We start from the raw sequence: 13906 nt of genomic DNA, 5'->3' as shown, positions 1-13906 counted from the left end.
CTTCCTTCAGGGGAGACCAAGTTTGCTGCTGCTGTATAGTTCCAGTAACCAGGTTTCAATCCACACTTCAGACGCTGGTTCTGTGAGCTTTTGTGAGGTTTGCATGTTTTCCCTGTGACCTTGTGCATTTTCTTTGTGTCCTGCAGCTTCCTCCCACATCCCAAAGACTGGTAGGTCAATTGTCTACTGTATACGACCCTGAGTGTAGATAGTAGGCAAGAAAATTTGGGGTGGGGGATCGTGTATGTGGTGTGGGGGAAGGTGTTGTGGGTGGCTTTGTGAGGGAGAACTGGTTACAAGGAAATAAATGTGGGAATGCGCTTCGAATCAGCAACGAGCCAATGAGCCAAATGGTTTCTTTCCATGGTGCAAGAAAATATGAAACAAATGGGATGCAAAGTTGTGCGGTGCAAAGAAACTTCCTGGATGGATTCAAGTAGAAAGTAATGTTTAATGAACCAGAGATTCCTCTTTCTGTATGCATGGGGAAATCCAGTTCTGAACAAGCTGTGATTTTCTTTAAGAGTTAACTCTTGAGATGCCAGAGTGAACATGAGCAAGTGTCATATTACAAATCTTTTCCATGTTGCCAAGTACAGTCCATGTAGCTACAAAACTGCATATAAGCTAGCTTAAATATTTACAATATGTTTTGATATGGAATTTTGTGAGCCATGTATCATATTTAATAGTTACTTTATTTATATGAAATTCAGACCTAATGGAATAAAAAATTATTTCATCACTGTTTTTTTAATATACTTCTGTTACAGGATGGTTTGTCAATCATTTCTTGCGTTTTGAAATGTATTGGAAAATGTTATGTTCATGTAATAAGACTTTAGATATTGGCTGGAACAGGAGACAATGCTGCTGTTTAGAATATCATATTTCTTAACATACACTTGGGCTAAACTTGAACTGTGATACTCCTGTGATTGGAAGGCAACTCTTGCACAGCACCTGTTTCCTAAGCTACCTTCCCTATGGTTCAGAGGGTGTAACCACCCAGTGTTTGTGTTGGATGCCAGGAAACAACTCAACCTTAAAACTCCAAACAAATAAAACAGACCTGAGGATAGCAGCTAAACTGATCAACGGTCCTACGCTGTTTTAACACATCTATTTTGAAGAAAACATGGAGAAATATTTGTTTCTCATCTATTTATTCAAATCATTAACAGGTCAGCTTTTTATATTTAATTAAATATTCCACTCTATTCTAAGTTCACCAATTTGACTTTAAAATTATAATATTAGTAGTTTAAAATGGCTTATACAGCTTTTGTGTGTCTTTATTAATAATATTACCAGCACCAGAAATAGACAGTCGTATATTACCAGTTAAGAATGAACGATAACAATTGCGTTCACTTTCATCAGTCATTGGCCTTTAAAAACTTACAGAAATGCTAACTATTGTCTTGTAGATTACTACATTCTAATCTGTTACTGAACTAACTCACTCATGAAATAATACAAAAGATATCATTAAAAATTAGTAATGATATTTTCTTTTAGTAACAGCTTTCCTTATTAAAAAGGACGTGACTTTTTTGTGTGTTCAATACAAATATTCAACTTTGTCAAAACATTATATTATTCTCAGCAATAAAATGAGACGATTGTTGTAGGTGTTTTCTTTCCATGGTAACTGAGACAATGTCTGCTGTCTCAGACACTGAGAAGGATGAGAGGGACTCATAGAAATGTATACGATTATGAAAGGGATAGAAAAGATGGTGGCAGGAAAGTTGTTTCCTCTGGCAGGTGAGACGAGAACTAGAGGATGTAGCTTCGAGGTTCAGGTGAATAGTTTTAAAATGGAGATGAGGAGAAACTGCCTTTGCCAGTGAGTAGGAAACCTGTGGAGTTCTCTGCTGAGGGAAAAAGTAGACATTAACTCATTAAATATATTTACTCTAAGACATAGTTAGATAGATTTCTGCATACCAGGGGAATTAAGGGTTATGGGGAAAAAGGCAGGTGGGTGGAGCTCAATGCACAACCAGAGCAGCCATGATCTTATTTAATGGCAGAGCAGATTCAACAGGCCAGATGGCCTACTCGTGCTCCTCTTAAATTCAATGTAGATAATTGCAATAACTTTGTATTTCTTTGCAAAAGTTATGGATTAGTTAATAGCTACTTCTGTTGTTGTGACGATGACGATAAAGGATCAACAAACCACTTGATGATGGTAAATGAGCAACTACATAATAAATGTCCCTGCAGTCTACCATTGCAGAACATAATACTTACTTGATCCATACCAAGGAGCAGAGGTAAAGGGTCGATGAGGGACACACAGTGCCTATAGTTTGCATTCATGTAGTTTAGTCATGCAAAAAGACCTTGGGGGAGATAGTTAAATAAAAAGATGTATTGTGAGTAAATTTCTTTTAGTACGGAAGTAAAAGTGAATGGATGTAAAGAACAGTTTGTTGGAACATTCGAAAATGGATTGTAGGGTTCTGTTTTGAGATCAGTTATATTCAAGTGTCCTTAGATTCTATGCAGATCAGCTGGTGAGGGTATCTTTTAATCCCTCCATGCTTGAATGTGAGGGTCCTTTTTTCAACCCAGTGCCAAAGGAAGACAAGGTAACGTGTCTTAATGACTACCACCCTGCAGCTCCTCCATCCACCATTAGGAAGTGCTTTCAGTGGCCGTCATGGCACAAATTAACTCCTGCCTCCCAGACAATTTTGGCCCACTGCAATTCATCATTTCCCGAGGCAGGACTACGGCAAACACCATCTCCCTCACTCCACGCACATCCCTGAAGCATCTACAGTACGTCGGCATGTTTTTTGTTAACTACAGCTCTGCACTTAATACCATAACCCCATGCAACTCATTGCCAAACTCTGAGACCTGTGAGTCAACACTTCCCTTTGCAACTTGATCCTTGACCTCCTGACCAATAGACCATCAGTAAGGATAGGGAACAATACCTCCACGAGGCTGTATCAACAGACTCCTACGCACTCATTACAGATCTCTATACACTCACTACTGTGTGGCCAGATTCTCCTCTAAGTCTATCCACAAGTGTGGTGCCATCGTATGGACCCTATCTCAAATAACGATAGACAGTGTAGTGAAATGGTGTCATGACAGTAACCATCCCTCAATGTCAGCAAGACAAAAGAGCTGGTCATTGATTTCAGGAAGTGGGTTAGGGTGGGGAAACACACATGTCCTGTTTCCATCAATGGTGCCAAGGTTGGGAGGGTCTTCAAGTTCCTAGGAGTGAGCATCACCATTAGTCTGTCTTGGTCCAACCACGTTGATTCCAAGACCAAGAAAATTCACCATCACCTCTACTTCCTTAGGAGGCCAAAGAAATTTGACTTGGCCCTGTCGATCCTTACCAATTTTTATTGATGCACCATAAAAAAGTATCCTATCGAGATGCACCATGGCATGTATGACAACTGTTCTTCCTGTGACCACAAAACACTGCAGATCTTTGTGGACACTGTCCATCACATCATAGAAACCAGTCTTTCCTCCATGGACTCTATGCTTCTTGCTGCTTTGGTAAAACAGACAACATAACCAAAAACTTCATCCACCCTGGGCATTTTCTTTTCTTTCTCCCTCCCATCTGGCAGAAGATACAAAAGTCAAAAAACATGTACCACCAGGCTCAAGGCCAGCTTCTTTCCTGCTGTTATACAACTATTGAACAATAGGATAGATTCCTGACATAACAATTTATCTTGTTAAGGCTTTTCACTTTATTGTCCACCTACTCTGCACTTTCTCTGTAACGTTAACATGTTCATTGTGCAATTTGTAATTGTTTTACCTTGTACTGCTGTTGTAATGCAATGATCTGTGTGAACAGTATGCAAGACAATTTGCACTGTACCTGAGTACAGCTGACAATAGTAAACCATGTCTATTAATGACATAAGGGAGCAAAATCTAAATTAGCAGATGATGATAGATTTGGAATAATTCTGTGGACCACTGGAAACTACAAGGACATGTAGATTGTGGAATGGGAAAAATGGTGACAAATAGAAATCCCTGTCAGCTACTGTAAGAGTTAATTAAAATATTTATTTTGAATGAGGAAGATAAAATTATGAAAACATAAGTATTGAAATTAATTAAAATTAAAAATAAAAATATCAACAGAACACAAAGTTGATTGTATAAAAGCTGGATAAAAATATGAGTTTATATGACGTTTGAGTGTGGCCATTTGACTAAAAATTAACTTTCCGATTGGAGAGAACAAGTAGACCATTCAGCCCAAGTCACATAAGCAGTGTTGTTAATTCAACTTTAGTAGAAAGGAGTAAAAAATTAAATTATCATTCGTATATGTACCTGCTTTGAAAAGTGTATGTCTCTTTCATTTATGCAGGTACACACAATGCACCAACGATCTCAGGTGTGAACCCACTGAATCTTGAGATTCGAGAAGATACACCAGTGCATCATCTGCTCACCACTATCACTGCCACTGTGGCAGCAGGAGATAACTTGATTGGTGGTCCAGTTATCATTAATGCTGATCCAGCGGAACATCCATTTGACATTATTCCAAATGCAACAAATCAATGGGATGTAAGCTTCACAGCAATTTGTTTGCAAACTTTAAAAAAAATTGCCAAATCTTTTCCATCTTTAACTTCATTACCAAAAATGCCTTAGGCAATCTCTTAAACTTCTTGTATTGTTTTTATTAACAGAATAATACATTTCCATTAAAAAATTACCTGAAGAGGCTTATTATGTTATGAAATTTCCAACATACATTGAAATATTATGGATGTGCATTATTAGGCTGGTGATTAAAGAGGGGAGTGACATTTGCAATTTTCTAGTCTTTCAGAACCATTTCAAGAGTCCAATGATTTTTGAAAGATGACTTCCACCGCCTCCACAATGTGTGTAGCTACCTTTTTCAAAACCCTGGGGTGTAGTCCATCTAGTCCATGTGACTTATGCAACTTAAGACTTTTCAGCTTCCCAAGCACCTTCTCCTTAGTAGTAACAACTACACTCACTCCTGTCCCCTGACTCTAGCATACTGCTAGTGTCTTCCACAGTGAAGACTGACACAAAATACTTTATCTGCCATTTCTTTGTTCCCCCATTACTACTTCTCTAGTGTAATTTTCCAGCTGTCTGATATCCACTCTCACCTCTCTTTTTTTACTTTTTATGTATCTGAAAAGTCTTTTGGTATCCTCCCATATACTGTGGGCTAGCTTACCTTCATATTTCGCCTTTTCTCTCCTCATGACTTTTTAGTTGTTTTCCGTTGGTTTTTAAAAGCTTCCCACAATTTTTGCGATATTTTGTGCCCTCTCTTTCATACTTTCATCGCTGAAAATAAAATACCTTGACCCAGAACACATGGTCACGTGCAGGAGAACTGCATGACTCCTGTCGCAACGCTGTTCTGAGGCCAGAACACTAAATTGCTAATTTTTACACAGAATTAGCTTATCAGTTATGGATACCATTTGGTAAATTGCATTTGTTTCAATTCCTTACAATAGAGGTGTGAAAAGTTAATGGAAATTACAAGCTGACAACTGATGCTGCTTTGAAGTTAGTAAAACTATCGTCCCTTAGCTGGTGGGTGTGTTTCACATCTTTCTGTTATTCCTAACTTGTCTGTCTCCGACACCCCTATTGTGTAAGGCCTCACTCAGTGAGGCATGAGGACACACCCACCTGTCCGATCTGTACTAAGCAGATGAGTCTCCGGCGGTCTCACTTGAAAAGTCTTTAACCCTTGCCTTAGTGCAACTCTCATCTCGACCCAAAACATTCTTGGTTTATTCATTTCCATACGTGTTACTTGATTTGCTGAGTTCCTCCAGCATTTTGTGTGTGTTGTTTTGGCTTTCCAGCATCTGCTGACCTTCTTGTCTTTCAAGTCAAATTTGGCCAGCCCCTCTCTTGTGCTTCTGTTGTTACCTTTATTCAACAGTGATACCAATATATCTAATCTTGGCTTCCCTCTCAAACTGCAGGGTGAGTTGTATCATATTATGATTACTGTCTCTGAAAGGTTCCTTTACCTGAAGCTCCATAGTCAAATCTGGTTCATTACACAGCACCCAATCCGGAATTACCTTTTCCTTAGTAGGATTGATCATAAGCTGTTCCAAGAAGCCATTTTACAGATATTCCACAAATTCCTTTTCTTGGGATCCAGTACAATCCTGAGTTTTCCAATGTACCCACACACTGAAATCCCCCATGACTATTGTAACATTGCCACTTTACATGCCTTTTCTTTATTACCTGTTATAATTTGTACTCCACATTTTGGCTACTGTTCAGAAGCCTGCATATAACAGGGTGTTTTTACCTTTGCAGTTTCTTAACTCCATCCACAAGGGGTTCTACATCTTCTGATCCACAGTATGCCACTTCCCTTTAGTGATTTGACTTCATATTTCATCAACAAAGCCACCCACCTTTCTTGTCTTTCTGCCTGTCCGTTTGATGCAATGTGTATCCTTGGATGTCCAGCTCCAAGCTGTGATCTTCTTTCAACCATGACCTTCTGACACCCACAAGATCATATCCACGGACTTCTAACTGTAGTATAAGCTCATCTAACTTACTTTGTATATAACACCTTCAGTCTGATTCACTAACCTTCTTCTCAATTCTGCCTATTTCCTGAAGTTACATTTTTATCTATTTCTAAAGTTTCTGTCCTGTTCGTTATGGTGGTGACTTCTGGAATGTCTCTGGCAGTCTTCAAGATGAAGCGTCTTGTCTGGAGTTATGTGTGGTGGCCAGGAATAGAGAAGCAGATTGAAGACATGGCTAAAAGCTGTTCAGGATGCCAAAAAGTTCAGAATGCACCTCATAGGCTCTGTTACACTTGGGGGTGGGGGGGGGGGTAGACGTCATCACCATGTCAAAGAGTACATATTGACTTTGCTGGGCCATTCATGGACTCCATGTTTCTGATTGCCGTGGATGTTCATTCGAAGTGGCCAGGTGTTCATACCAATGAAGTCAACCACCTCAGCAAAGACTGTCTCCACCCTGAGGACTACCTTCACCAGAAATGGCTTACCAGAACAAATTGTGAGTGTCAACGGACCACAAATCATGTCAGAAGAATTCCAACTGTTCATGAAGAACAATGGCATCAGATATATCAAGACAGCTCCCCACCACCTAGCAATGAATGGATTAGCTGAAAGGTTTATCCAAACCTTTAAGAAGTCAATTAAAGTGATGGACAAGGAGGATATTTCTCTACAGCACAAGGTGGACAACTTCTTTTTGTGTTTTGGAACTCTGTTCCTGCAACAATAAATCAAACACCTGCAATGCCATTCATGAACAGGAATCTGAGATCTCACATAGATCTCCTGACACCAGATCTATGGAGGGAAGTGCAGAATAAACAGATCAGCCAGTTGCCGAGGGAAGCAGCAAGGAGCTCCGAGGTGGGGCAGGAAATCCTAGTACATGATTACCGAGAAGACGGGCGGACACCTGGTAGGATAGCTACAAGAACAGGATCACTGCTGTACACAGTGGATGTTAGAGCTCAGACATGGAGACATCATGTGGACCAGATACTGGATGCTCAACCAAAGAACACACCTGAGTCGACTGCATCTAACAAGATGGACACATTACAGTCACCAGACTTACCTCTCAGTGATGATCGGGTCACTGACAGCAACGTGACACCGGCAAACGCGAATGTTTTCTTAGACAAGACTACTACCAAACCTGATGGCACTCCACAGGTCCAGAGGCGCGATCCAGAAAGAAACAGAGCACCGCCCAAAGGACTGAATCTTTAGTATCGTGAAGTTAGTTATGGACCATTATTGTGAAAGCATATTTATTTGGAATATGGTTTATGAAAGGGAAATTGACTGTTTTGTACATACAGAATAGTTTTATGTTGCATTAATCTAAAGGGGGAGGAAGTGTAATGTATGGACCTATTTATTTTAGAGCAATGACCCCCCCCCCCCCCCCAGCACTATGTATTGATCTGTTGTCTACACATGTGCATTGTTCTCTCTTTCACTGCAATGTGAATACAGCAGTTAAAGCCATCTCCTGTGTGCATTCTTTTATTATAATTGATATGTAGTTACACAGACACAACAATTACCTTTTTGGTTCTGCTTTTTAATTTAGTCATTAGCTGCTCAAATTCCCTCAGCAGTGACTTTTGTTGTTGTTCTTCCTGTGTCGTTGGTACACACATGGACTACGACAACTGGATCTTACCCCTTCCACTCCAAATGCCTCTGCAGGCTCGGTGAGGGGTCGGAAACCTGGGCACCAGTGGGCAAAGACAGTCTTCAGGATTCTCAATCATTGTAACAGAGAGTTGTATCCATTGTGCTGACCATACCACCTCCGGTTGAACTGCACTTTTCTTCTCTCCTGTCTCATGGATTCCGTAACCATGGTGCTGTGGTCCAGTTGCTCATCCTTTCTATAGCCCCCACCCCCAACTGTCCAGGAAGTACGATCTTAGACCTGTTGGTCAAGCTCAAGGGCTGAGACTTTTCCAGCACTACCACTTGGATCTCCCGAACCGCCTCAGTCATAGTCACACGCTCTTGTCCCTGACCACAGACTGAATTTGAAGTAATTAATGTAACCAATGTGACTGCCTCCTGAAATACAGCTTCCAGGTAGCTCGCTCCCTCCCTGATGTATTTGCAAGCTCAGATTCCAACCCATCAACTTTAAGCCTGAGTTTCTCCAGCAGCCGAGACTTGCTGCAGATGTGGTCACCAGCAGCCACAATGGGCTCCACCAGCTCCCACATGATGCATGGCATGAACGATTGAACTGAAACTCAGATGATCATTGAGAGGAAGTAACTTCGTATAACACCAACGCCTAAAATAGAGTCATGGAGTCATACAGCATGGAAACAGATTCCTCAGCCTGACTCATCCATGCTGACCAAGATACCTATATAGGCTATGGGGAGGATGTGACTGAGATGTAGATCTCAATTTATTTCCTGTCCATGTAGCTATCCAAATGCTTTTTAAACATTATCCTCCTGTTCCATATACTGACATACGCTGTGTGGAAAAACTTGCTCTCAGATCTCCTGTAAATATTTCCACCCTCAACTTAAACACATGTACTCTGGTCCTAAGCTCTTCCCGAAAAAAGAGATTGTGGCTGTCTACCCTATCTCTATGCCTAAAAGGATAACAATGGAATATAATATAATCTTACTTCAAATTTTCATCAATATATTTGAATGCAGTTTTTATATGCTCAATTTTACTTAATACTGTGTTTTTACTTTTTGTAACAGCTAGTGACAACAAACAGCCCTGAGTTTGATTTTGAACGCACTCCACGTTTCACACTTCAACTGCTTGTGAAAGACCAGAAGGGTAGTTCAGCTTCCCAAACCATCGTAATCAAGATTCTTGATGTAAATGAGCCGCCCGTCTTTCTGGGAACTTTGGGTAATCAAGGTATGCATTTACATCCAGCAGATCTTCACAGACTAAAAAGGTATGTAGTATGTATTAAAAATACACGTGTCTGGAAGTCATTGCTATCTACGTGAGTACCACATATTAAGTAGTTTCTCATTAGCAAATGCACATTACAAATAGCCAAAGTACACTGTAGTAAATTGAGGACAGTCCAGATAATATTTGATATATATTAAGAATCTGAGCCTGATCTAATGAAATAGATTATTTAACAGGGTTGTATTTATAGGATAAATACCTCCAATCTGATCATCTGAGATGAGTTGAGATCTATACAAAAAAAACATCCAGCACTTCAGCGCTTTTGGCAAGGATTTCTGTGTAACAGTACATAAAAACCAGAACAATGGTTTGTAATAATATTGGCATAAACCTTTTACATCATACTGATGAGCACTAAAAATGTGTGATCATTACGGGGTAAATTGAAGCCAAGTAACCTGAGGGCAAGGTTCTCAGAGATAATTGACTCATGATGATAATTTTAAGATAGTAAATATTGCCTTTGTTACAGATGCACATATCCTTAAGAGTCAATCCCATTTAAAAAGTTCAGTATCATTCTATTTGGCACTAATTCGAGTGAAAGGATCACCTTATGCACATCTAAGATTGCAGATCACGATTATAATTTTAAAGAGAAGGGACCACAATGGTCTAAACTACAACTGAAGAAAAGGTTTTGTTATGCTTTCTCTAGGTTGTTTAATTTTGACTTGGGCTATCTGGAACTTCGATACATTCCTATATTTGCTAAGTGCACTGAACTAGGAAGTTATTTTTTTCTATTTTCGTTATTGATTTTGCTGCAAGCATCAATTTAACTGAGTAACTGATTTTAATCAAATTAAACGAGAAAACATTCTCACTCAAGAAGATTGTGCAAGTGTAAGAATAATTGAAAATACAGTTAAGAGATGATTTTTTGGTCTGTTTTCATTGAGTGTGGCCCAGTTAAAGAAAAATATGATTTGACTCTGCTAGGGTAATTCCTGATTCGATAAATAATGTAAATGCAAGGGCCATTATCACTATGTTATTTGGTTCTGTCATTAATTTTATTCTGCCTTTCTAAGTTGCAAACCATGATCATACATTCATAAAAACTAGCATGAAAGAATGAAAACACTGAAACTGATTATCAGGCAAGTTATTAACTGCAGGCCGTGCACAACACACAGGGAGTGTTTACTCAGGAGATTTCTGTGCATCTCCTAGCAACACATGGCAGAATGATTTTGATTGTGACTGGGAGCATTCAGCTGTCCATTAACTTCACCAGAAAATAAAACTTCCTTGGAAATATAAGCACAGCTTTATTTTGAACCAATCAATTATATAACACCATTTGAAATCAAAAGTTTCTTCTGGGATCAAAACAGCAGAACATTTATCAGCATGGCATATAAAGTATCTTAAAACTTCAGTATTGATCATTTATCCAAAACAATGCTTCACATGTCAAATACTTTTGTCCATTATTTTATTAGAGACCATAAGACCATAACACATGTGATTAAACTTAGGCCATCGGATCTTCTCTGTCATGACCAACACAATCTTTGGAACTCTTGATCTTGTGACAGAGTTTTGTCTATTCTGACCATGCTACCCTCAATTACAACTACATTTCTTTTCTCTCCACCCGCCTGAATGGCTCCCTGCGCCACGTGCCATGGTTCAGTTGCTTATCCTTCTTACAGCCTCTGCTTTCATTCTCGTGGGGAGCAACAATCTCAGACCTGCAGGCACCTCAAGGGCTGAGGCTCCTCCAGCACTATCTCCTGTCCTCCTACTTGCCCCAGTCTGAGTCACCGCCTTTTGTCCTTGGCCACAGACTGATTTGAAGACTTAATGTAATAGTTAGATTGCATCAGAAAGATAGGCAGGAAGGCAGAGGGAGCATCATTGCTCTGTTGGAAAAAAATGAAATCAAATCATTAGAAGGAAGTGACATAGGGTTGGAAGGTGTTGAATCATTATTAAGGAGTTAAGGACTACAAGTGTGATAAGACCTGAATAGGAGTAGTATACAGATCCCTAAACAGTAGTAAGGATGTGGCCTTCCAATTACAACAGTAGAAAATGCATGCCAAAGGGTCAATGTTAAAATAGTCAAGGGGGACTTCAATATGCAGGTAGATTGGGAATTTCAGGTTGGTGCTGGATTACAGGAAGGGGAATTTCTGGAGTGCCTATGAGATGGCTTTTTAGAGCAGCTTGTGGTTAAGCCCACTGGAGGATCAGCTACTCTCGACTGGGTGTTGTGTAATGAACCAGATTGATTAGAGCGATTAAGGAAAAAGTACCCTTAGGGGCAAGTGATCATAATATGATTGAATTCATCCTGAAATTTGAGAAGGAGAAACTAAAGTTGGATATATCTGTATTACAGTAGAGTAAAGGGAATTATAGAGGCATGAGAGAGGAGTTGGCCAGAACTGATTGGGAAAGAACACCGGCAGGGTTGACGGCAGAGCAGCAATGGCTGGAATTTCTGGAAGCAATTTGGAATGCAAAGGATACAAATGTCCCAAAGATGAAGAAGTCTTCTAAAGGGAAGATCACAACCATGGCTAACAAGAGACGTCAAAGCCAACATAAGAGCCAAAGAGAGGGCATATAATATAGCAAAAATCAGTGGGAAGTTAGAGGGTTGGGAAGCTTTTAAAAACCAACAAAAGGCAACTAAAAAAGTAATTAAGAAGGTAAAGTTGGAATACAAAAGTAAGCTAGGAAATAATATTAAAAAGGATACCAAAAGTTTCTTCAGATATATAAAATGTAAAAGAGATGTGAGAGTGGATATTGGATCACTGGAAAATTATGCTGGAGCCATAGTAATAGGGATCAAGAAAATGGAGAATGAACTGAATACGTATTTTGCACTGGTCTTCACTGTGGAATACACTAGCTGTATGGTGGAAGTTCCAGGTGTTAGGGGGCATGAAGTATGTGAAGTTATTTTAACCGGAGAGAAAGTTCTTGGGAAACTGTAAGGTCTGAAGATAGATACGTCACCTGGACTAGATGATGTACACCCCAGAGTTCTGTAGGAGGTGGCTGAAGAGTTTGTGGACGCATTAGTAATCATCTTTCGTGAATGACTAGATATGTGGAATGGTTCCAGAGGAATGGAAAATTGCAAATGTCTCTCCACTCTTCAAGAAGGGAGAGAGGCAGAAGAAAGGAATCCATAGGCCAGTTAGTCTTTCCTCAGTGTTTGGGAAGATGTTGGAGACTATTATTAAGGATGAGGTCTCAGGATACTTGGAGGCACATGACAAAATAGGTCATAGTCAGTATGGTTTTCTCAAGGAAAAATCTTGCCTGGCCAATCTGTTGGAAGTCTTTGAAGAAATAATAAGCAGGATAGACAAAAGAGAATCAGTTGATGTTGTGTCTTGGAAGATCAGAAAGCCTTTGACAAGGTGCCACGCATGAGACTGCTTAACAAGCTACGAGCCCAAGGCATTACAGGGAAGATTCTAGCATGGATAAAGCAGTGGCTGATTGGCAGGAGGCAAAGAGTTTGAATAAAGGGAGCCTTTTCTGGTTGGCTGCAGGTGACTAGTGGTGTTACACAGGAGTCTGTGTTGGGACCGATTCTTTTTACATTATATGTCAGTGATTAGGATGATGGAATTGATTGCTTTGTTGCAAAGTTTGCAGATGATATGCAGGTGGAGGGGCAGGTGATTTTGAGGGAGTAGAGAAGGATTTAGACAGATTAGGAAAATGGGCAAAGAAATGGCAGATGGAATACAGTGCTGGGAAGTGTATGGTCATGCACTTTGGCAGAAGCATTGAAAGGGTTGAGTATTTTCAAAATGGAGAGAAAATACAAAAAAAAAAGAAGTGCAAAGGGACTTGGGAGTTCTTGTGCAGGGCTCCCTAAAGGTTAATTTGCAGGTTGACTCTATGGTGAGGAAGGCATTTTAATGTTAGCATTCATTCTGAGAGGACTAGAATGTAAAAGTAAGGATGTAATGTTGAAACTTTATAATGCACGAGTGAGGCCTCACTTGGAGTATTGTGTGCAGCTTTGGGGCTCTTATCTTAGAAAGAATGTGCTGAAACTGGAGAGGGTTCAAAGGAGATTCATGAAAATGATTCAGTATTGAATAGCTTGTCATATGAAGATCATTTGATGACTCTGGGCTGTATTCACTAGAATTCAGAAGAATGAAGGATGACCTTATTGAAACCTATCAAATGATGAAAGGACTTGATAGAGTGGATATGGAGAGGATGTTTCCTATGGTGGGAGAGTCTGAGACTATTAGACACGGCCTCAGAGCAGAGGGACATCGTTTCAGAAAGGATCTTAAACATTTGCCCATTGATAATTGCTCGGGTTTCCTGGTCCACAAGATCTGTTTCACAAGATTTAGCTTCACAAG

The 13906-nt window shown here is 39.8% G+C and overlaps 1 protein-coding gene across 1 annotated transcript in view; it reads left to right on the top strand.

Moving 5' to 3' along the window:
* Positions 1-1067: 1067 nt before the first annotated feature.
* The window catches only part of LOC140741846 (cadherin-related family member 3-like), a 77935-nt gene continuing 65096 nt past the window's right edge, over positions 1068-13906 (top strand). Inside the window, exons 1-3 of the mRNA XM_073072308.1 lie at positions 1068-1184; positions 4385-4587; positions 9314-9479. Coding sequence (XP_072928409.1) covers positions 1139-1184; positions 4385-4587; positions 9314-9479 — 415 coding nt within the window. The 5' untranslated portion in view covers positions 1068-1138. The remainder of the gene's footprint in view (positions 1185-4384; positions 4588-9313; positions 9480-13906) is intronic.

Source organism: Hemitrygon akajei, chromosome 19, assembly GCF_048418815.1.
Source record: "Hemitrygon akajei chromosome 19, sHemAka1.3, whole genome shotgun sequence".
Taxonomy (NCBI): domain Eukaryota; kingdom Metazoa; phylum Chordata; class Chondrichthyes; order Myliobatiformes; family Dasyatidae; genus Hemitrygon; species Hemitrygon akajei.
Note: the sequence above shows the minus strand (reverse complement) of the source record. Positions and strands in the feature narration are given on the sequence as shown.